At 43.5% G+C, this 22,432-nt stretch overlaps 1 protein-coding gene across 8 annotated transcripts; it reads left to right on the forward strand.

Moving 5' to 3' along the window:
* The first annotated feature begins 8 nt into the window (after positions 1–8).
* DET1 (DET1 partner of COP1 E3 ubiquitin ligase) lies at positions 9–21,871 on the forward strand. 8 transcript variants are annotated; one of them, XM_005602807.4, is made up of 5 exons: positions 9–168; positions 5,492–6,588; positions 9,374–9,561; positions 17,848–18,039; positions 21,216–21,871. In XM_005602807.4, exons 2-5 carry the CDS (start codon positions 5,503–5,505, stop codon positions 21,403–21,405), a joined length of 1,656 nt encoding a protein of 551 aa, XP_005602864.1. In that variant the 5' UTR covers positions 9–168; positions 5,492–5,502; the 3' UTR covers positions 21,406–21,871. The 8 variants fall into 8 exon arrangements, with proteins under 8 accessions (XP_005602864.1, XP_023506105.1, XP_005602863.1 ...); XM_005602806.4 differs by lacking the exon at positions 9–168 and adding an exon at positions 365–599; XM_070266864.1 differs by lacking the exon at positions 9–168 and adding an exon at positions 369–1,619.
* Positions 21,872–22,432: the final 561 nt, after the last annotated feature.

Raw genomic sequence — 22,432 nt, forward strand, 5'->3', positions numbered from 1 at the left:
TCCTCACTTCCCGTCTCGCTGCGCCGCACTTCCGGTGCCTAGCGGAAGCGGGGGCCTGCGGCCGCCGGCGCCGGGTCCTGAGGCATGGCGGGGGCGGGGCCGGGGTAGGCGCGCGCGGAGCAGGCCTGGGGGACCCTTTCCCCAGCCATGTGAGCCCGGACCGGACAGGTGAGGACGTCTCTTTCTTTGGCCCAGCCTCCAAGCCCGTCAGGCCTTCCCCGAGGCCTCCTCGGGAGACCGCCATGGGGCTGCCCCCTCCCCGCATGACGCCGAGGGCCCCCAGCCCCCGCCCTCTCTCCGAATTCTCTTCCCATGGAGGCCCCGCCCCAATGGGGCTTTTCTTTCCGGGGGCGCCCCCTTGGGCGTGTGTGCCCGCCCCTTGGTCTCCCCTTCCCGTTTTGGAAGCCGTGGCAAGTTGAGGCGTGTGTGCACCTGCTCCCGCGGGGAAACTGAGACCCAGCCAAGGGAAAAGGGCTTGCTTAGTAGCCCACAGTGAGCTAGTGGCCCCATGCAGCCGGGCTTTCTTCTTTCGTTCCGTGCATAACGTGCTGAAGGCGCACGGTGGGCCAGCCCCCGATCTGGGCTCTGAGAACACCGAGGTGACCGATGTTGACATGATTCCTTCGTGTCTGCAGAGTACGCTTCGGTCAGGGAGTCAGTCGTTACACGCATCACCATGCAAGGAAACGTACATATTCACAATGTGACAGTTACTATGGAGAAGTCAGACAGAAGAAATAGTGGGGAGCTCTGTTTTGGATGGAACGGTCGGGGAAGACTTCCTCAAGGAAGCCGCACCTTGAGAAGTTATGCAGGGCCAAGGGAAATGCATTCTAGGTACAGGATGCCTGAGTTGGCAACGAATTTGGCATGAGGCAGGTCCAAGTTCAGGGAGGGTGGGCAAATACAGTGATGGGCATACAGAATGTCATGTTTGTGTAGGAGCTCACCATCGGGTGCCATAGACATAACTAAAATGCAGAGACAAAGTTGCAAGTGTCAAAAGTAGTATGAAGGACAGGTGTGCTAATAAGTTGGTATTTTGTCTAATGGGGAGGTGAAGGAAGACTTCTCTAGGACGCCATGATTAGGCTGATATCTGAAATAGGACTTAACTCAGCAAAGTGAGAACAGCTTTCTTAGGTTGAAGTTAACAGCAAGTGCAAGTGCAAAGCTTCTGGGCCAGGAGGTAGGATGCCTCTTGAAGAAATGGTTAGAGTTCAGTGGGAAAAGAGGCTGGAGAGGCTGAGTGGAGACCTTTGAGCACCTGGTTGCCACGTTAAGGATCTTGATCCATATCATTAAGAGCAAAGGGACGATAATGATCTGTTTTAGTCCGTAGGGGAAAGGACATCATGACAAAAGCATTTTGGGAAGATCCCTCTGGCTGTTGAGTGCTTTGGAGGTGGACAGGAGTGAAGTTAGGGAGACCAGGTAGGAAGCTGTTGCAGTAATGCAGATGTGAAATTATAAAACTTTGGATAAGAGTGCTGGCAGGTCGTGATGGAAAGAAGTGGAGGATTAGCGGACTGTTTGGGAGATAAAATCTCCAGTTTGGTGGCCGATCAGGTGTAGGGGCTGAGGGAAAGGTGTCTCAGATTTTTGGTTCCTCTTAGCAGGTGAGTAGCTGGGACATTCACTGGACTGGGGAAACTGGTAGAGGGCCAGCTTTTGGGGAAAATTAAGTTACTCTAACTCTCTTTTTATACTCACCCTGACTAGAATGGACTTTCATGACGTACTTTTTCTATATTTGAATTTTTATGAGCATGTATTATTTATATAATCAGAACAATAACAGAACAAGTTGAAAAAGACTTTTAGAATTCCACCATTTCTAAAAACTAAAATTGTGTGATATAAAATATTATGTGTGTGTGTGTGTGTGTATATCTATGAATGGAGAGGGAGAGAGAACACACTGAGGGAAGTGTTGGGAAGTTCAGTGAAGACTATCTGTACAGTTTGGAGCTGAAGCTAACAGGCCTTCATCTCTGTTCATCCCACTCCTCCTCTCACTCCACCCCAGTACTGGTGTCTTTCCCTTAAAAAGGCAAATCAGAATGAAAGATGGGACTGTTCAAAATGTACATGAATTTTCTTAGAATTAAGCATCTACCTTGCTTAAAACGGTCAGTGGCTCTTTCTGATTGGACAGCTGTAGTAAACTTTATCCGACTCAGTTGTATGCGGGTAGTCTGTTAGATGGGGTCTAATGCCTCTTCTTTCTCCCCTTGCTGGGCCTTCTCTGCTTCTTTCCTCGCAATCTGGTTTCCTTTGTGACTCTAGCCCCCATCTTCAGTTGGTGGCTGGGTGCCACTTGCAGAGCTGTCCTGGGCAGGGGTTGAGTGAGGCGTTTTGTATGTTATTTGGTATTTTAAAATGCTTAAACTGTAACAGTGTGTTTTTTAGGCTGTATCAAAATAGCCACATCAAGAATGTCACTGTTACAAGGAGTAGCTGTGTGAAACTCAGTGCTGTATTTGTTGTTCAGATGTGGAGGAAATTGCTCACTAATCACGCAGAGGTCCTTTGAGAGAGCTCGGGAGAGAGATTTCCTTTAAACTGCAGTGCTCGGAAGCGCCTTGCTTCTTCCAGGCAACGGTTAAGTTTTTTATCTTATTTGCAGTGCAGTTTCTGTAACTGATGACATTTCTCTCTTTGTTCTGTCTGCTGAGAAAGTCAGGTCCAAATGACAGGCTTGCTGGTTCTGCAGGTCCTCATGCTGTGCATTTCTGTGTACCTCTGGCTTCATCTTACTGTCCTGTCTTTGTTTGCCCTTCACAATGATTGTTTACAAACAATACTTTAAACATATATGTAATTTAAAGGATGACAGTACAATGAATGCTGGTTTAAGAAAAAATGTACCCTTGGAGTTGCCATTGTGTCCCCAGATTCCCATTGCATTTCTGACTTCCTCAGAGGTAACCACTATTCTGAATTTTATGTTTATAATTCCTTTGCTTTTTGTAATTGTATACCGTATATATTCATATCCTTAAACTAGAAATTGTTTGTAGCTTGCGTAAGGGGAATCACACTGTGTGTATTCTGCAGCTTGCTTTCTTCGTTCACTATTGTGTTCTGAGATTCCTCTGTGTTGTTGTTTGTAACTGTATTGCATTAATTCATTGCTCCTAAGATTCCACGGTGTGAATATGCCTGGATGAGTTTATCTGGTCTACTCTTGATGGGCATTTGCAGTGTTGTCAGTTTTTGCTGTTGCTAACAGTCCTGCTACAGACATTCTTGTTAAATATGTGCAGACTTTTTTCCAGATCAGGGTTTCTCAACTTTAGCACTGTTGACATTTTGGGCCAGATGTGAGGGCCTGTCCTGCTTACTGTAGGATGTTTGGCAGCATCCCTGGCTTCTATTTGCCAGACACCCGTAGCACCCTTCCTTCCCGAGTTATGACAACCAAAAATGTCTCCACATATTACAAACTTGCCCCAGTTGGGAACCAGTGCCCAAGATTAGAGGTTGGCAGACTTTTTCTGCAAAGGGCCAGATAGTAAATTTGTTAGGCTTGTGGGCCACCTGGTCTTTGGTCTCAACTAATCAACTATGCCTTAGTGGGGCAAAAGCAGCCATTGGCAATGGGTAAATGAATGGATCTGGCTGTGTTCCGATAAAAACTTATTTACAGAAACAGGCAGGTAGGCTGGATTTGGCCTGAGGGCAGTAGTTTGCAGTCTCTCGCTCCAGTCTAGATCAGTAGAAATATATTTTATAGCCTCACCCAATACATATAACTCATATATGTAACTGAAACAAAAGTTTCACAGAACAGTGCTTGCCCTTACTATGTGTGATACAGTTTGGTATTTTCTGTTTGATTCCAGTTTTTAAAATGTCCATTAGTATATCCACTAAATTGATTTCAAGGCCCCATTAATGAGTGTGACTAACAGTTTGAGAAACTTGATTTGCCCAGTCATAGAGGTATGCACATCTGTAACTTGATTCAATAATATCTATAGTTATATAAGGCCTTTCAAATCCCTTTTAGAAGGAGACAGAATATAAATAAATACACATTGTATGTATGCTTTTATTTCTAAAATATAGACTGAATCAGTCACTCCTTTGGTTAAAACCTGTGGTGGCTTGTGTGAGGTGGTGTACAAAGCATTTTCCAGTCTGGCTCCCGTCTGCTCTTCTAGGCTCTCTTGTGTCAGTCACTCTGTGCTTCCTGTGCTCTAACCACTTGGAATTATCCTGTTTCCCAAGTGTGCCGTGCCATGCTCTTTCCAAGTGTATTTTTAAAGCTGTATTCTTTCTGGAATGTTCCTCTTTTACTTTGTCTAGTAAATTTTTTATCCTTCAAGGCCCATGTCAAATGTTGCTCCATTCATCTATTTAACATATGAGCACTTCCCTAGGTTCTGGGGTTTCAGCAAGGAGTTAGACAAAGTCCCTGGGGTCTGGAATGGGGAGACAGATACTGAAAAGGTAGACCAATAAGTTAGATAAGTTCAGAAAGGGCTGAAGAAAATAAAATAGGATAAAATGATAGATTGATGTGGATGGAAAAAGGCACTACTTTAGGTAAGATAGGGAAAAATTCTGAAGAGTTGCTATTTTAGCGGAGATTTGAATAATGAAAAAGAGGCAGCTCTTTTGGCACTTTAAAACCGTTGTTCCGCTTCCTTCTGGCCTCCAGTTTCTCATGAAAATCCACAGTCATCTGGATGGTTGTTCCCCTGTAGGTAATATGTCGTTTACCTGGTTGCTTTCAGGAGTTTTACTTTGTGTTTTAGTTTTTCTCAGTTTGACTATGATGTGTCTGGGGATGGATATTTTTGGATTTATCATGTTTGGGGTTCTCTGAACTTCTTGAATCTCGGGTTACGTAAATGAGGGTTTATTTCTGGGCTCTCTGTTCTATTCCATTGCTGTATTGTCTGTCTTTATGCCAGTACCACACCTTCTTGGTTACTATGGCTTTGTACTATGTTTTGAAATCAGGAAGTCTGAGTCCTCCAACTTTGTTCTTCGTTTACAAAATTATTTTGGCTGTTCGGGGGTCCCTTGAGATTACATGTGCATTTTAGGTTGATTTTTTTCTGTTTTTGCAAAAAATGCTGTTGGGATTTTGATAGGGATTACATTGAATTTATAGATTGTTTTGGGTGGTGTGGACATCTTAACAGCCCAATAAATATCTTTTTTAATGAACGTGCATTGAATATGACTCTTACACTGAGCGAACTGGGTGCAGTTCTAGGTTTATTCTGTTGAATATTCCCAACAGCTAAGCTTTAAAGGTCTTCCTAGTGGATTAGGTCCTTCCCTCAAACCTGTTTTTAGATTCAGAAATGTCAGGATCCCTTGCTGACTATAATCTGGGAAGGAGAAATGCTGATCATTGTCATCTTGGGAGCTCATAGGTCCAGAATATAAGAGAGAAATCTGTTTGACTTGTGTATATTTATGTTTTGGTAAATTTTGTTTTATTTTCTTGACTTCTGCTTTACCTTTCTAGGCAGAGATGTGATGATGGATCATCATGTTTCCACCATCAAACCTCGAAGAATCCAAAACCAAAACGTCATTCACCGCTTGGAACGCCGGCGGATCAGTTCAGGCAAGGTGGGCACCCACTGGCATCAGGTCCGAGAGTTCCACCAGAATGTCTTCCCCAACTTCACGGTCGTCAACGTTGAAAAGCCTCCTTGTTTCTTGCGTAAATTCTCACCTGATGGACGCTACTTTATTGCTTTCTCCTCAGACCAGACATCTCTCGAAATCTATGAGTACCAGGGCTGCCAGGCTGCCGAGGACCTACTGCAGGGCTATGAGGGGGAGATCTTGTCCAATGGCAATGACCAGCGGTCAGTCAACATCCGCGGCCGGCTCTTCGAGCGCTTCTTTGTCCTGCTGCACATTACCAACGTAGCGGCCAATGGCGAGCACCTGAACCGGGAGTGCAGCCTCTTCACTGACGACTGCCGGTGTGTCATCGTGGGCTCTGCAGCCTACCTTCCCGATGAGCCACACCCTCCTTTCTATGAAGTCTATCGGAACAGTGAATCCGTGACCCCCAACCCACGGTCCCCTCTGGAGGACTATTCCCTCCACATCATTGACCTTCACACTGGCCGCTTATGTGACACACGTACCTTCAAGTGTGATAAAGTGGTCCTGTCACACAACCAAGGGCTGTACTTGTACAAAAACATCCTGGCCATCTTGTCGGTGCAGCAGCAGACCATCCATGTCTTCCAGGTGACTCCTGAAGGCACTTTCATTGATGTGAGGACCATTGGCCGCTTCTGCTATGAGGATGACCTCCTCACTGTGTCAGCGGTTTTCCCTGAGGTGCAGCGGGACAGTCAGACAGGCATGGCCAATCCTTTCAGAGATCCCTTCATCAACTCCCTGAAGCACCGGCTGCTTGTCTACTTGTGGCGCCGGGCAGAACAGGATGGCAGTGCGATGGCCAAGAGGCGCTTCTTCCAGTATTTTGACCAACTGCGGCAGCTGCGCATGTGGAAGATGCAGCTTCTGGATGAAAACCATCTGTTTATCAAGTACACCAGTGAGGACGTAGTAACCCTGCGGGTCACAGACCCGTCACAGGTGGGTGGTGCGCTCCTGCCCTCGACCCCTCCAACTCCTTGGTGAAATGGGCAGGTTTCTCTCTCGGCTCTAGCCAGCCTCTCAGAAGTACACATTTTAGACAGTCTTGATTTTTTGCTCTCGTAGGGCTCAGACTTAAGACAGCTCCGTTTTTTCTCTGGCCACGTATTTGTGTTTGGACAAGTGGAAGCTAAATCTCAAGCCATTGACCTGTAGCTAGTCAACTCTGTGGTTGTTGCCCCGCTTCTTCTGCAGAACATTCTCGTTACCCTTGAGGTGGAAGCCCAAATGCTACACGGTCAAGGCTGGGACTGCCAGTGGATGATGCTGCCTTGATTCTGTACGACTGTGCTTGTTGGGCTGACTGCTTTAGTTCTGGCAGTGAGAATGAGCCCACCATACAAAAAAAATCCTCTAAGAATGTAGCCTGTCTTTCCTGCCAGATGGTTAATGTCAATATCCTTCTTCACCAGTCTTCTTTAGAAGACTACTAGTAGGTGAGTTCGTTTGACAGAGTTTTAAGTTGTGGACTTTACCTTGACCTTGCCCACATCTGGAACATAGGCTGTAGAGTGGTGAAAAGATCAGAAGGAAGCCAGAATTTCTGATCGCCTAAGCGAATTGTCAGGACTGCAGGGCCTGAGACTTTTTCAGTTTGGGTAGGGAAGTTTGGTAGGGAAGACTGGCATTTCTCAAATGGGAATGAGGTTCTGTTAAGAGCACAGAAGCTCTCAGCCTCTTGGCTTGAAACACCATGTTGAAATTTAGAGTAACTTGGGTGTTTCCCTCTGAGAAGCTCTCCACTTCAGGGTTGACCAGGTAAGAGACCTTCTTAGCTGTGCCTTTGCTCCTCGATTCTCCTGTTTCCAGATTGTCTCCTTAGATTCTAGTCGAAATTCAAAACAAAGAGCAAATCAGTAAACCCTGAAGTCAGCTGAGTCTGGTGTCTCCCGTTGACTTGCAGCTGATTCTACCCTTAAGAGAGACTGTACAGGGCATTGTCTCCTAAGACTGTACCAGCCATGGTAAACGTTTTCTAACATTTTTCTTGCGAATCATCGCTTGTGTATTACAAGGAAAAAAAATAAAGGAGCAGGGAGTAATATAGTTTGAGATAATTTTTTCTGGATTCTTTTTCTTCCCTATCAATGATGCGGTCACCCATTGAGCCATCATAGGTGAGCATCTAGTTCACCTTATGTGCCATAGGAGATTGGGGGTGAAGTCCTTGACTTCTGTGCCCTCCTCTCCTGTGTTTCCAAGTCAGCGTTGGAGGAAAGGCTAGTACATGTTTGTGTAATTCTATAGTCACATAATTAGGATGGCTCCTGGTGAAGCCCTGATGTGATCAAAGTGTTGTCCAGGTCTATAGAAAGGACATGAGCCAGTCTTTTATTTAGGCTTGAGCTATAATTACCTTTTTACTTTGGAGGGAATAAGTTGTCTGTGATTGCCACACTTGAGATTATCCTTTTTCCCTTTGCTAAAACATGACCCACTTCTTTTTAGTAGCCACAATAAGCTAGAAACGTTACTAGGGCTCTGCTTTGCTTACAGAGTTTGTAACTTTACACCCAGTCTCTCTGCCCTAGTTGTCCTCCTCTCTCCTTCCCCACTTTAATTTGATAGGTTCCAATAAGGTTAATGAGTGAAAAGTGCATCCAGACACAAAGCCTTGCTAATATTATGGATATTATTCTCAGGTTACCCTCCAGCCTCTTTAATTTACAGCCAAATTTAATTTCCAGGTGACCGCAAAAGTCTTGTAATATAAGCTCTGGGAAGGACTAATTACTAGTAAAACAGGTGGGCCGAATGGCTCCAGAAGTTGGTAATGAAGATTTAAACTCAATCAGAGGAGGGGAATACTAATCCTGGTGCTCTAAAAACTCCTAGAGTCCTGTCGGAAGCTTGCAAATTGGTTCACACTGCCGCATTCACTGTGACAAAAACCATGGGTTCCTGGAGCTTCCTTGTTAGGCCAAGCAGAGCACTGGAGGTTTAAAGGAAGAGGGCTAGTCACCCAGGGGCCCATTCAGAAAAAGCAGGGACTCCGCCACCTATGGCATTTGAATGCTTTTCAGGTTCTCCCTCTGATCTTAATTGCTACAAATCTCAAATGGGTCTTACAGTTGCTCTTGGCTGAAAGAATATTTGTGAAGAAAGAAATGGAAAATGCCTGTTTTTCGTTTGTTCGGCAGCAGTACCCTGCTTGGTTACAACTTGCCTGGGCAGTCTTAGGACACAATGTGCTTAAGGCGTCTCTCTGCATGTTAGAAATGTTAGGAGGGAAAATAAATGCCCCTAAATTGAACTTTCAGCTGTACATATACAAGAGAAAATAATTTGCTAATAGGCAGCTCCAGGCTTCAAATCACTTTCTCAGCAGGCAGGAAAATTAAATCTGGCATTTTAGAAAAGTGTTTTTTATCTCAGGCTGGTTTGGGGAGCAGGTAAGGAATAAACACTTGGAAGGAAAAATATTGAATTTGCACAATCTGGAATGAAAGATTGAAAACCTTTTATACATATATGCTGGCCAGCTCAGTAATTCTGGCAGCGCAGATACAGTGGGAAGTCTGGCAGTACTGAGGCCCTTGATTGATGAAGCCCCCTGGGGCTTCCTCTTTTCCCAGAATCCCCTGGAGCCATGTTTCTGCCCTGGTGCTGGAGCAGAGGTGTTTGCTAGTTTTACTTGGGTAACTTGGATTTTCAGCCATGTGATAAGTTTCCAAGGCCTGGCAATATACCCAGCTGTCCCATAGCTCTCTCTTTTCCTCTGCAGGCATCTTTCTTTGTGGTGTATAATATGGTGACAACGGAGGTGATTGCTGTGTTTGAGAATACATCAGATGAACTCTTAGAGCTCTTTGAGAACTTCTGTGACCTCTTCCGTAATGCCACCCTGCACAGTGAAGTCCAGTTTCCCTGCTCAGCTTCCAGCAACAATTTTGCAAGACAGATCCAGCGCAGGTAAGCTGTTCCACCAGGCTTAACAGGTTTAATTTTTTTTTTTTTTTTTGAAAATTCCCTGGTGTTAGGCCAATAGTCGTATCCCCTAGGAAACCTGCCCCTATTCTCCCTGCCCACCCAGCGCTGGTTGGGTCTGCCTGTTGTAACCCCTTGCATCATCCTGAACTTCTCCTTTCTGCCTCGCAGCTCCTGTGGAATTTCTTGTGCGTTGTCTGTGATTCCTCCTAGACTGTGTTTTTGTTATTTATTGTTGTATCCTCAGTGGTACACTGCCAAGCACTTATGTATTTGTTGAATGAATGACTAAAGAAATAACTTTAGCACTTTTGGTTAAACATGGTGTGTTGAACACACGCATTTTATCTCTGGTCTGTCCCCAAACCCCATTAAAGTGAGAATAAAGGAATAAGAGGTATAAACTTATAAGAACAAAGAGAATGGGAGAGCAGACATTGGAGACAGGAGGTGACTGGAGACAGGAGATGTCAACTGAGTTTTGGAAGCTGAAAAGCCAGTGGATGAGTGATAACTGACTTGGCGTATCTCAGAGAACAAAAAAAGACTGCAGAGCTTAGCCATCAAGAAACAAGTTGCCTTGTACAGAGAACTCTGGAAAGGGTCAGAGAAATGGAGGCCCTCACTACCTCTGAAGTTACCTCTGAGCTAGGCTGAAACCAGGAGGACTGAGTGAAGTTCTTGAAAGGAGAAATCAGACCCTCCAGCTCCCTTCTCTAAGCCTGCTCCCCCAAATGACTGTCTCTTCCCACCTCAGCAGACGGCTGGAGGTGTGTCCTCCAGAGAAGGTGAACCCTGCAGGCTCTGGCTCCACCTTCATGAGGCATAGCTGAGAGTAGGGCTGAGATTTGCCATGCTGCAAACAAGAATTAAGTGAAAATTGACGTACTGAAGGGTAAGACTCTTGTCCCCCTTGTCAGGTATGACATCCAGGCTTGTACTCGCCAGGCAGGAGGTTAGAGATTTTTCCCTAGAGAAAGTGACCAACCCAAAGAGGAGAACTTCAGGTCTTGACACTTGGAGTCCCTTCACAAAACACCAGGTCACCCCAAATTGATACCCACCAGTCAGCGAGGTCTTCCTCTAAAACAGAACTTCTAATAATTATCCGAGGACATTATTGTGAAATGAATCATTACTTTGGGCCCAGGGCCCAAGCAAATCCTACTCTAGTCAGTCAGTGCCTCATCTACATACTAAATTGTAGTATGTAGGTTTTTTTTTTTTTAAAGATTTTATTTTTTTTCCTTTTTCTCCCCAGAGCCCCCTGGTACATAGTTGTGTGTTCTTCGTTGTGGGTCCTTCTAGTTGTGGCATGTGGGACGCTGCCTCAGCGTGGTTTGATGAGCAGTGCCATGTCCGTGCCCAGGATTCGAACCAACGAAACACTGGGCCGCCTGCAGCGGAGCATGCGAACTCAACCACTTGGCCACGTGGCCAGCCCCTAGTATGTAGGTTTCTGCATACTGAATTGTTCCCCAACCTGAGCCAGTTATGGAAAGTATCTGCTTTAGGTCCCAAGATAGATCAGACCAGAGTGAATGGATGAATCAGAATAAGCGTTGCTGCTGCTGGGAACAATGGGCAAAGCAGGTATCTTAATGCAGTGGCAGCATATTTATACAAAAGGATAGTGCTCACTTAGAAATAGATAGATATTGATTTTCAGACAACTAACTTGCCTTTTCCTTTTTCTCTGGTTCACGCAAGTTTTCTGCCTTATTAGTATTTCTTATTAGCATAGAAGAATTTTTGGAACCAGAACATGGATCAGATTTTGCTTTTTTCATTTTGGAATGAATTTGCTTCTTTTAAACCTAGCTTTAAAATTAAGCAGATGATTCATTATCAACTAATAACAAAAGCTGGGTGTACTCAGTCAAAACATCAAAGAAGTCACTAGAAGGTAGGCTCCCAGGGGGCAAGGATTTGTGTCTGTTGTATTCACTGTCATAGCCACAGCACCTAGGCCAGTGGCTTTCATCTGGGAGGAACTCACTAGGTATGTGTTGGGTGAATGAAGTCATCCAGGAATTAGAGGAAGCTATGTTTTCTAAACATAACTTCAGAGATTGTAGGAAGCCCCAGGAGGAGAAAATAGAGGTTGAAGAGAAAGGTGGTCTTCCAGCTTTGTGATCCTCAACGTTTTGCTTTATACCACCAGAGATTTTGGAAAACTGTAGATAGCCTCACATTAATTTTTAAGTTGATCTTTAAATTTTTTTGCTAAGTAACGGCAGAGGATGCAATTTTCATTGTATAGTATACTTTGACATTTAAAAATAAAAGTATTGCAACACTTGCTTTTTTCCAGCTTTATTGAGATATAATTGGCATATAACATTGTGTAAGTATGAGGTGTACAATGTAACACTTTGGAATGTAGCTGAGGGAATCTAAATACCATAGTAATTTGGTATTTAATATTTGATATAAAAAGTACTGAGCAAATTATTCTTATACTGTTTGAAATTTTACATTGTTTCTTCTTCTTCTCAAATTCATGTATCTATTCCATCTTCCCCACAGAATTATATCCTAATGTAACATTTTATTAATCATCTTATACTTGCTGCATTGAAAATATAATGTATATATAAATTGAAATTATGTTTTTTCTTGTGAACACATGGCTCTAAATGCTCAATTTTACAGTCTCTAATAATCTTTCGGTAAAATAAATAAAAATGGATCCAGTATAGGTTAGAATAAATGTTTAAGGGAAAAAAAGGAAACCAAGGATCACGAGTCACTTAAGGAAAGCCTTTATCTTGAAAGATAGAGACCAAAATGAAAACAGAAACCAAAATGAAACAGACAGTATAAAGAATAAAGAGACATCATTGCATTCACTGAAATAATTGAAGCTATAAAAATAAGAACATTCCTGTAATAGTGATGTGTTTAGAAATGTAAACTTTGTTAGATATGCGTAGTTGAGGAACTCTGCAAGAAAGTAGAATAAAAAGATGAGTAGGAAAATGGGAGAGAAAGAGTAAAAAAAAATTAGAGGATTTGCTCAGGACGTCCAGTATTTATCTAATTCCAGAAGGGGCAGTGGAGAAAACGAAGGGGAGGAAATAATGTAAGACAGTTTTCCAGTACCGACGAGTATGAATTTCCAGATTGGCAAGGACCATCCAGTGATGGGCTGGAGCTGGCTTGTATGGGCTCATGAGAGCCAATTGTTAAACTTTCAGGAATTTTTTCAAGCTGATTGTTAAACATGGCCATTACTAAAAATTAATTGTTTCCTAATTATTATTTCCTATTTTATTATTTATGCTCTTGAGGGTATTTGCATCTATTTTGTCTGTATTGTGAAAATACTATTAGTGATGTGCTACTGCTCATCTCTTGACAACTCCACATTCAGTAATGTCACATTGCTGTCTTGAAATTGACCACAGCAGGAGGAATTACACCACAGAAATTGGCGAGCTCGGTATGTCGTGGCGTTTTTCCCCTTAGAGAAATAATTGTTAAACCTTTATTAGCATATCACTGGCTCCATTAAGTACCCAGTACAATCAGTTAAGAAAAAGACTTATACTGAGATATGTCATCATGAAATTTTAGAATATTGAGGATAAAGAGAAAATTGTAAAAACTTTCAGAAAGAACATACATTTCACATATAAAAAAATAAGTCATCAGAATGGCATCAGACTTAGCAATAACAACACTGAAAACTTGAAGCCATTAAAATCATGCCCTCAGAATTCTGTGAAAAAAATGATTTCCAAACTAGAATTCTACGTCCAAATAGTAGAGTGGAACAAAGACATTTTCAGACATGTAAGGTCTCAGAAAATTAACCCCCATTCTCCCTTTTCTGAGGAAGCTTCTGGAAGATGCTTCTGGCAGATGCCAAAAGAATGGTACAGGAAATAGAGTCTGACACTGGAGAGAAGCAAAGAGGACTCCGAGGATGATGGTGAAGGAAGGTTCTGGGATGACAGACCACCAGTTAGATGAGGGGAAGCAAGAGGGCACAGGTTTCCGAGAGGGATGTATCCAAGGAAATAGTAAAATCATTACATTATTAAATATTAATTAAAAATTTAATCATTAAATATTAAAATCTGGTGGGTTTGAGTGTATTAAGAAGAGATTGTCAGGCCCGGCCCCGTGCATAGTGGTTAAGTTAAGTGTGCTCTGCTTTGGCAGCCCAGGTTCGCAGGTTTGGATCCTGGGCGTGGACGTACACCACTTGTCAGCTGTGCCATGGTGGTGACCCACCTACAAAATAGAGGAAGATTGGCACAGATGTTTGCTCAAGGCTATCTTCCTCAAGCCAAAAAAGAAGAAAATTGGCAGCAGATGCTATGTTAGCGCGAATCTCCCTCACCAAAAAAACCAAAGGAAGACGAAATTGTCAGTTCTGTTCTAGCAGGGTTGTCAGCATTGGCCTCACTGAGAAGGTGATATTTGAGCAAATCTTTTGAAGGTGATCAGGGAGCAAGTCATGTGGAACGGGGGAAGAATACACCAAGCAAAGGGAGGATCAAATTGAAAGGTCCTGAGATAGATCTCGTGCGTCTGAGGAAGCCCGGGGAGGTCAGAGTGGCTGGGCTGGAGTGAGCAGGAGGCAGAGCAAAGCTTTGGCTTTAGCCCTGGGGGTGATTTTGTAGTGTTTGAGCAGAGGAGTGGCGTGATCTCCCTTAGGTTCCAACAGAATTACTCTGGCTGTTGTGTTAATAATAGACTTTAGGAGGGTAGGGTGGCAGCAGGGACACCAGTTAGTAGACTGTTGCAATGATCCATAAATAAAATGATTGGGTTCTGTTTCCTGCCACTAGGATTTCGGTTCTTTTTTGTTTGCTTATAATATCCTCGGCACTTGGAAGATGGCCTGGCACATACTAGGCCTTAGTAATTATTCGTTGGTTGGATAATGGTGCTTGGATCAGGGTAGTAACACTGGGGGCAGTGAGTTGTTGTATTCTTAATGTAGTTTGGAGATGGAGCCCAAAAGATTAGAGGAGGCTGGGAAATGGGCTGTGAAAGAGCAAAGTCAAAGATGATTCTAACATTTTTGGCTTAATCAACTTGCAAGAGAGAGTTACCATGCAACTGTGATGGCGAAGCTTGTCGGCAGAGCAGGTTCGGGGAGAAGATGAGAAGTTCTTTCAGTGGAGAGGGTAGTCGTTTCTCTGAGGGAGGAGTGTCAGCTCTCCTGACAGGTCAAGTGTGATGAGGACTGATAACCAGCTATTGGAGTTAGCAACATGGAGACCATTGGTGACCTTGGTGAGAGTAATTTCAGTGAGATGGTGGTGGTGAAAGCCTGTTTGGGTGGGTATAAGAAGGAATGGGAAGAGAAGAATTAGAGACAGTACGTAAAGTGTTTTGAAGAGTTTTATTGTAAAGTAGAGCTGAAAAATTGTGCATTAGCTGGAAGGGCAAGCGGTGTTAAGTTTCTGTTTTTGTTTTTGTTATTTTGAATGGGAGGAAAAATGGCATGTTGGTGTGCAGATGGGACTGATCCTGTAGATGGGGGAAATTGATGGTCTAGGAAAAGGAGGTGGGGAGAATGGGTTAAGTAAATGGGAGGGGGTGGGACCTAGTACCCAAGTGGAGGGATTGGCTTTACAAGGTGGCACACACAGCTATACAGGTACAGATGTGCTGATAGGAGCTTTGCAAAGATCTCTTCTCATTGCTTCTATTTTTCAGTAACAAAGTAACAGTGCCATTAGGGGATGGTGAGCATGGGGGTGGGGTGAAATGGTCATCAAAGAGAGTGGGAGACTCACTGACTGTGGAAATGTAGTCTGAGTGCCCTGCAACATTAAGGGCCCACACGAGGCTGATGGTTGTAAATTTAAAGTGAGCATTTTTGTATGTTTTTCTCCAGCCATAGAGAAAACTGAGTGGATACAGGCATGGAATAGGAAGAGCTGAGCTTACCTAGAGTTGTAGTTTTTCCAAGTAAGTACCACAGAGCAGGAGCAGACAAGGTTGCTGAGGATGAGTGCAATGGAGTGATTTTCGTGACTGACTGTGGAGTTTAAGCTGGCTAAGGAAACAAGGAAGGACATGATGAGGGTGTAGGATGGCAAGAAGTTGGGAGAGTCAGTGGATTGTAGGTCCCCTTGGGGTTTGAAGGGTTGTTGAAGCTGGGATGAGTAGAGGGGCTGAGCTGGAAAAATAAGAGAGAAGGTAGTTGGAGAGTGTGGCCCTCCACCCTGGGATTACAGAGGGGTTGCAGTCATTGGTAATGGTGAGATTGAGGATGTGACTGTGGGAATGAGTGGCAGAGGCCGAGAGGAGGTGCAGGAACTAGGAGGTCATGGTGTTGGAAGGATCATCCAAGAATTTTGAAATCACCAGTAATGAAGAGAGGCTTAGCTGGATGGAGTGTCAATGAGCCAGAATTAAATGGATGAAGCCATCAGAGGGATGGCTTCTTTATCTTGTAGTCAGTAGGGAGCACGGAGAGGGGAGGTGGTGGGTGCTACTGGGGAAGAGGAACTGGTTCAACATACAGGTTGTCATGGAGGCTTTGGTTTGTGATCATCACAGAGCTGTGGGCCAGCCCCCATCATTTGAAACCACCTTTTGAAGCCAGTGAGCCGGCAGGGTTGGAGGGTATGTCATGAGATGGAGTACTAGATCTTGGCTGAAAAAGGGCTGAAAATCGAAGAGCCTCAGATGTTTGATTCCAGCTCAAATGAAAGGGAAAGAAATCAGTTCTATTTGGCCTAAGGTTTAATTTTGTGATTTACGCTGAGGCTGTGAAAATTAATGTCAAGAGGAGTAATGGAAAAGCAGTGTTGACGGCCAGGCTTTCTTCTGGGGGCTAAGTGTTAATGTCTGCTGAGCAGCCCAGGTCGACAGTGAGAACAAAAATCGAAACCCATGGAATCTGTCTTTCAGTCCCATCACAGTTAGGATCAGGCAGGTTTTTAACTTTATTAGTTTTTATTCCATTAGTTCCAGGGATGAGATGTTAGGTCATATTTTCCCCTCTTAACTGAAAAAAAAATTATTTTCGCTTTGATTGTTAAACCATATGATAGGCTGTGATATAGAGATTTTTAAAAATATACACTGAGAGTTGACATTCTTTCTAAGAAACTATAGGAAAGTGAAAAAAAGAAGAAGAATCCAAAATGTTATTATGGAAACACAACGATTACCATTTTGATGTATTTCTACCTGTCTGTCTTATAGGCATATACTTTTTTGTTTGTGTGTTTAATCATGCCATATAGATAGAATGTAGCCTACTTCTTTTACTTACCATTATGATAAACGTTTCCTCTCTTACCGTATAATCTTTGAAAATTATAGTTTTCCATTAGGTTTTTAATTTTTCTGTCAGTTTTTCATTGTCATAAACAATACTGTATTGAATGTGCACAGAGACTTTTCTGCATATGGGATTGCTTCCTTAGGGTAAATTGCCAGAATAGAAGTACTTGGTCAAAGGATATTAAATTTAGTATTTGTTACAATTGTGAGAAATAACTGCTTCATTATTAAAGATAAGTCAGGGGCCGGCCTGGTGGCGCAGCGTTTAAGTGGGCACGTTCTGCTTCGACAGCCCGGGGTTCGCGGGTTCGGATCCCGGGTGTGGACATGGACCAGCTTGTGAAGCTATGCTGTGGTAGGCGTCCCGCATATAAAGTAGAGGGAGGTGGGCACAAATGTTAGCTCAGGGCCAGTCTTCCTCAGCAAAAAGAGGAGGATTGGTGGCAGATGTTAGCTTAGGGCTAATCTTCCTCAAAAAAAAAAAAAAAAAGGTATGTGACTTGTGTCCGAGTTACTCTTCTTCTAGATACTAATGTTTCTGCAGGAATATAGTAGCGAGCTCTCAAACTTTATTTAAATAAAGAATGAATAATTTGTCAAAAGGTTTAAAGTTGGCTCATAACTGATCCCAAGAAGAGTCAGAGAGAGGCTGCTTCTGAGAGTTCTCTGCTCTCTATAACTTTTCTAATGCGTCTAAGGCTGTTAATTTGGGAAAGTAAGTTTGAGTAGAAATAGCTGTCACAGATTGCTTATATTTATTTTAAACTTGTTTGTGGAGTCATTGTTAACTTTGCTGTAGTAACTTAATGTTCCCCATTGCTAATTCTGTTTTCTGCTTTTTGAGAGTATTTGTAGCTAGGCAGACTTGTGACGTGTGAGAGTGCTGACTTCATTCAGTGTCTCCATTTCTGTGTACAGTGAGTTGTTTTTAGACGTATGTTTGTGAATTTAAACCCAGGGCGGCTCTGTATGCCTGCTAACAGCACCTTCCTCACCGGTGCTTTATTGTAGGTTTAAAGACACTATTGTGAACGCCAAGTACGGAGGGCACACCGAGGCCGTGCGCCGGCTGCTCGGCCAGCTGCCCATCAGTGCCCAGTCTTACAGCGGCAGCCCCTACCTCGACTTGTCCCTCTTCAGCTACGATGACAAGTGGGTGTCGGTCATGGAGCGGCCCAAGACTTGTGGAGACCACCCCATCAGGTACTGGCCCTGCTTCAGCTGCGAGCCACCTCTGGCCTGACGGTGGCTGCCTTCTCTCTCTCTGCGTCTTGGACGTCACTTCACTGTGACTGCATCCACTTGGGCTCAGGGAGAGGAGGGAAAGGGAAGGCTGCTTCTCTCATGTGCTGAGTGCTTTCCTGTGGGCAATAGTCTGATAAATTAACTAGTTCTCTGTGCTTCTCATCACAACACCAATTCAGATAAGTATTGTTCCCTTTTAAAGGTATCCAGGAAAGGACACTGTTCTTTTCCATTTAATGATCTAATACCAATTCAAGCTAGTGTTTATAGTTGAGACTTCAGTTTTCTCTAGCTCAAACTATTGTCTCCCCCCATGTTACCTAGTAGAAAAGACAGCACGGAGAATTTGGGGAACAGGCAGGTTGTGGAGAAACTCATGCTTCCTCTCTTGGGGCGTTTGGAATGGAGATGACTGTATTATTGCTAGAAGCTTGAAACTCCCCTCTCACAAGCAGTCTCTCCCTCGCAGATGTCCGGTCCACAGACCTGCCTGTCTCTCCGTGTCGGGAGCCTGTGTTGTTCTATGTGTTGTCACGGGCACTGGCGGGACTGTCACTGGTGGGGTTATTTCAAGGGAGATGTGTTCCTGGAGCCCTGAGCCGGAGCGTGGAAGGTCTTTTTCATATAGAAACAGTAGTAGGTAGTGTTTCATAGTCCAGCTTCGTTGTGTAGTAAATAGGCTTAGGTAACATGTTTTGTACAGTTAATCACCATTCATAATATTGCCTTTGGGAAATTGCACTCAAGTTCCAAAAACCAGTTAACATGTTTTTATTATGGAAAGTTTTAAACATATAAAATATGGAAGATGTAACGAACCTCAGTGTACCCATCACCCCGCTTCAACAGTTACCAGCTCATGGTCAGTGTTGTGGCATCTCTTTCCACTGCCACTACTCTCTCCATTCTGATTGCCATCCGGGATCACTTGGAAGCAAATCCCAGGTACACCACATTTTGCTTGTATGTATTTCAGTCTGAATTTCTAAAAGATAAAGACTTAAAAAATACAACTCAGTACCATTATGCTGTCTTAAGAAAATTAGCAATTTATTAAGACCACAAAATATCCAGTCAGTGTTCACATTTCCCTATTGTCTTGTAAATATTCTTTTTAGTTTGTTCTAGTCAGGATCTAAATAAGGTTCATATGTTGCATTTGGTTACTATTCCCATAAGTCTTTTTTATTCTGTAGATTCTGCTTCTCTCTTATTTTCCTTGCAATGAAATTGTTGAAGAAACCGGGTCATTGGTCCTGTAGCGTTCCCCACATTCTAGATCTTGCCCTTGCACTCTTGGAGTGGCATTTACCACCTTCCTCATTCCCCAGTATCTCCTGTAAACTGGTAGGTAGATTTAGAAGCTCAAAGGCTCCCTGTAAGTCACAGGCCCTTTGTGCTTTGGGGACCACGTGGTAAGGTGAATGTGATTTTCACACATAAAAGCATGTAATGGGCCTCATTTGATATCATAATAAAGTAGCATGAGATACGTTTCTCTCCTTTCTGACTTCCCTGCCTTTCTCATTTGAAACGATTCATCTAAGTAACAAAATCTGTAAATGCCATTGTCCCGACTAAAGGGGTTTTTCTTGTAATTTGTATTTATTTTTAATTTAAAATAGGAGACGTAAGGATATTAAAGGGATTTGAAGAGCTAATGCCATTACTCTAACACTTTTATTGTATATTCCATTCTAGTCTTTGTCGATACGCATGTTTACATTTACATGGTTGTAATCATAGTTAGGGTAATACTGTGTCATCTGCTTTTATTTTATAAATACATTGTTACATAGTCCTCATAGTTAGAGTCCTAATGACAGCATATTATTCCATCCAGTAGATGTACCTAATTTGTTTAACCATTCTCCTATTACTAAGCATTTATTGTCTTTCTGGATTTTTACATTAGAGCTAATGCTGTAGTAGCCATCGTTATTCATATCACTATTTACTTGATTTAAGATAAATTCTGAGGATATAAATTCTTGGAAACGGGATTATTGAGTCAAAGGATTGTGAATATCTTTATATCTACTATATATTTGCTTTGCAAAAGAGAAATTATAGAGCTCTTCATTTGCTAGAACTTCCCCAATTTAGCCCCAACCCTGCTGATCATCTCTAGTTCCCAATACCACAGGGCACTTATTTTGTGTATGGGAAGAGGTATTGAAGTACTGGGATGGATGGAAGCATCTTTAGTCTTATGGTATTAAATGAAAAGTTAAAAACTTCTTAATGTTTTGTTTTTGTGTGTGAAAAAGAAGAACCTTCCAAAAGACTTTATTCTTAAAAATGATAAACTGAGGCGGCCCGGGGGTGGAGTGGTTAAATTCGCACGTTCGGCTTTGGTGGCTTGGGGTTCGCAGGTTCGGATCCTGGGTGTAGACCTAGCACTGCTCATCAAGCCGTGCTGTGGCGGTGTCCCACTTAAAATAGAGGAGGATTGGCACAGATGTTATCTCAGCGGCAGTCTTCCTCACAAAAAAAAGAAAAACTAAAATTGGGCCTAGATCTGCACTGTCCTCTGTGGAGGCCATGAGCCACCGGTGGCTGTTGAGCACTTACAGTGTGACTCGTCCAAGCTGAGATGTCTCAAGTGTCAAATACACCTCAGGTTTCAAAGGCTTAGTACAAAAAAAGAATGTGAAGTATCTCAATATCTTTATGATGATTATAGGTTGAAATGCTAATATTTTGGATGCCAATATTGGGTTAAATAAAACATATTATTAAAATTAATTTCACCTTTTTCTTTTTACCTTTTTAATGTGGCTACCTGAAAATTTAAAATTACACTTGTTGCTTACTTTTCGTTTCTAGCCCTGGCCTTGACAATCTTGTGGTGGGTAGCTTCTGGAAAAGGGGAGGCTGTGGTTAAGGCTGTAACTAAGGGTCATCTTGGGAGAGAAGTGACTCAGGACAGCAGAGTACAATTCATAATCACCCTGCCTGTAAAATGAGCTGTGCAGACAAAGGCGATTTTCTAGTTCTGATAACCTGGTGCTGGTGTGAGAGGGGCTTTCATTAGTAAGGATGAAGATGAGTTGCCATATTTCCCTGATGTTCAGATTTCAAGATGGTGATGAATGTCTCTGCCGTCCTCTTTCTCCCCTTGCTCTGTTTAGGTTCTATGCCCGGGACTCTGGTCTACTCAAGTTTGAGATCCAGGCGGGCTTGCTGGGCCGCCCCATCAACCACGCTGTGCGACGCCTTGTTGCCTTCACCTTCCATCCTTTCGAGCCTTTTGCTATTTCCGTGCAGAGGACTAATGCTGAGTATGTTGTCAACTTCCACATGCGACACTGCTGCACATAGGTGCCTCACCAGAGCCAGGCTATCTGGGCTTCCAGGACTTCGCCCCCTTCATATCTCAGTGGACTGCCAAGCAAAAGCTCCTCACTACCAGCTTTGTGGTTCCAGACTCGTAAACCTCAGGTGGGAGAGCCAGAGAGAGGAGCGAGGGTGGCTCAGCTAATGGAGTTTTTTATTATATACGAAAAACTACTGGTTGACTGAGAGGCCTCTTGCTTTTTCCTCTGGGAATGCCCAGCATTAATTAAGTCCATTTAGTTTTTGTTTTATTTTGCATTTTATTGCCATGAAGATGAGAGCATTATGCCTTTACCCACTTCCTGTCACTTCTTTGGCATTATGGGCTGCAGCCTGAAGCAGGTAAATCTTGTTTACTCAATGAGAGCTGTGTACGTCCTGTGCACTTAGCCAACAAGCAGGGCTATCTTTATAAGAAAAAAAATAAAGCCTTGGTATTTTCTTACTTAAATATATCCTGTTGGATGACTGCCTTATGTTCTGATCTCACCAAATCCATGGGTTCCAGGAAGGACTCTGAAAGGGACCAGAGGCCATGGATCCAGCAGCTACTCTTGGGAGAACTGAGTGGTCTGTGCCAGAGTGGCAGACAGTTAGCTGCCAGGATTGTTTCCTTCCCTCGGGTTTTCTCCTGGAAATTGTTCCAGCTGGAGGAGCGGGGCATAATTGCGCATGCTTATGTGGGAGCATGCTCCCATCTGCCCTGTCTGTGTTGTGCAGGAGGAAGAGTGAGCAGTTCTCTGTGGCCAGAGCAGAAATAAACACTGTGTAGCACGTACTGTAATTTGGGTAGTGGGAGCTGGCAAGCTCCAGGTGTCCTGAAAGAGATCAGACTGGCTGTTCCTGGGTGGCTGAGCCATCACAGCTCTTCTGCAAACACCTGCTGGCCCCCAGCGAGCAACCGCTGTCACATCCTCAGCTCGTCCCCTCCAGAGGGCTTGTCAGGCTGTTTATGTTTCATCTTCATAATATCCCTACCATTTATGTAGTGAGCTTGGTTAGTAACATCTGA

The sequence above is a fragment of the Equus caballus genome, chromosome 1, assembly GCF_041296265.1.
Source record: "Equus caballus isolate H_3958 breed thoroughbred chromosome 1, TB-T2T, whole genome shotgun sequence".
Lineage (NCBI taxonomy): Eukaryota > Metazoa > Chordata > Mammalia > Perissodactyla > Equidae > Equus > Equus caballus.

What these genes read in the sequence shown, in the direction of transcription:
- DET1 (XM_070266856.1), top strand. Translation starts at nt 4,676, where the DNA reads ATGAAAATCCACAGTCATCTGGATGGTTGTTCCCCTGTAG. An exon ending in GGGTCACAGACCCGTCACAG is followed by an intron (nt 6,589 to 9,373) that starts GTGGGTGGTGCG and finishes TTTCCTCTGCAG; the next exon opens with GCATCTTTCTTTGTGGTGTA. An exon ending in GCAAGACAGATCCAGCGCAG is followed by an intron (nt 9,562 to 17,847) that starts GTAAGCTGTTCC and finishes GCTTTATTGTAG; the next exon opens with GTTTAAAGACACTATTGTGA.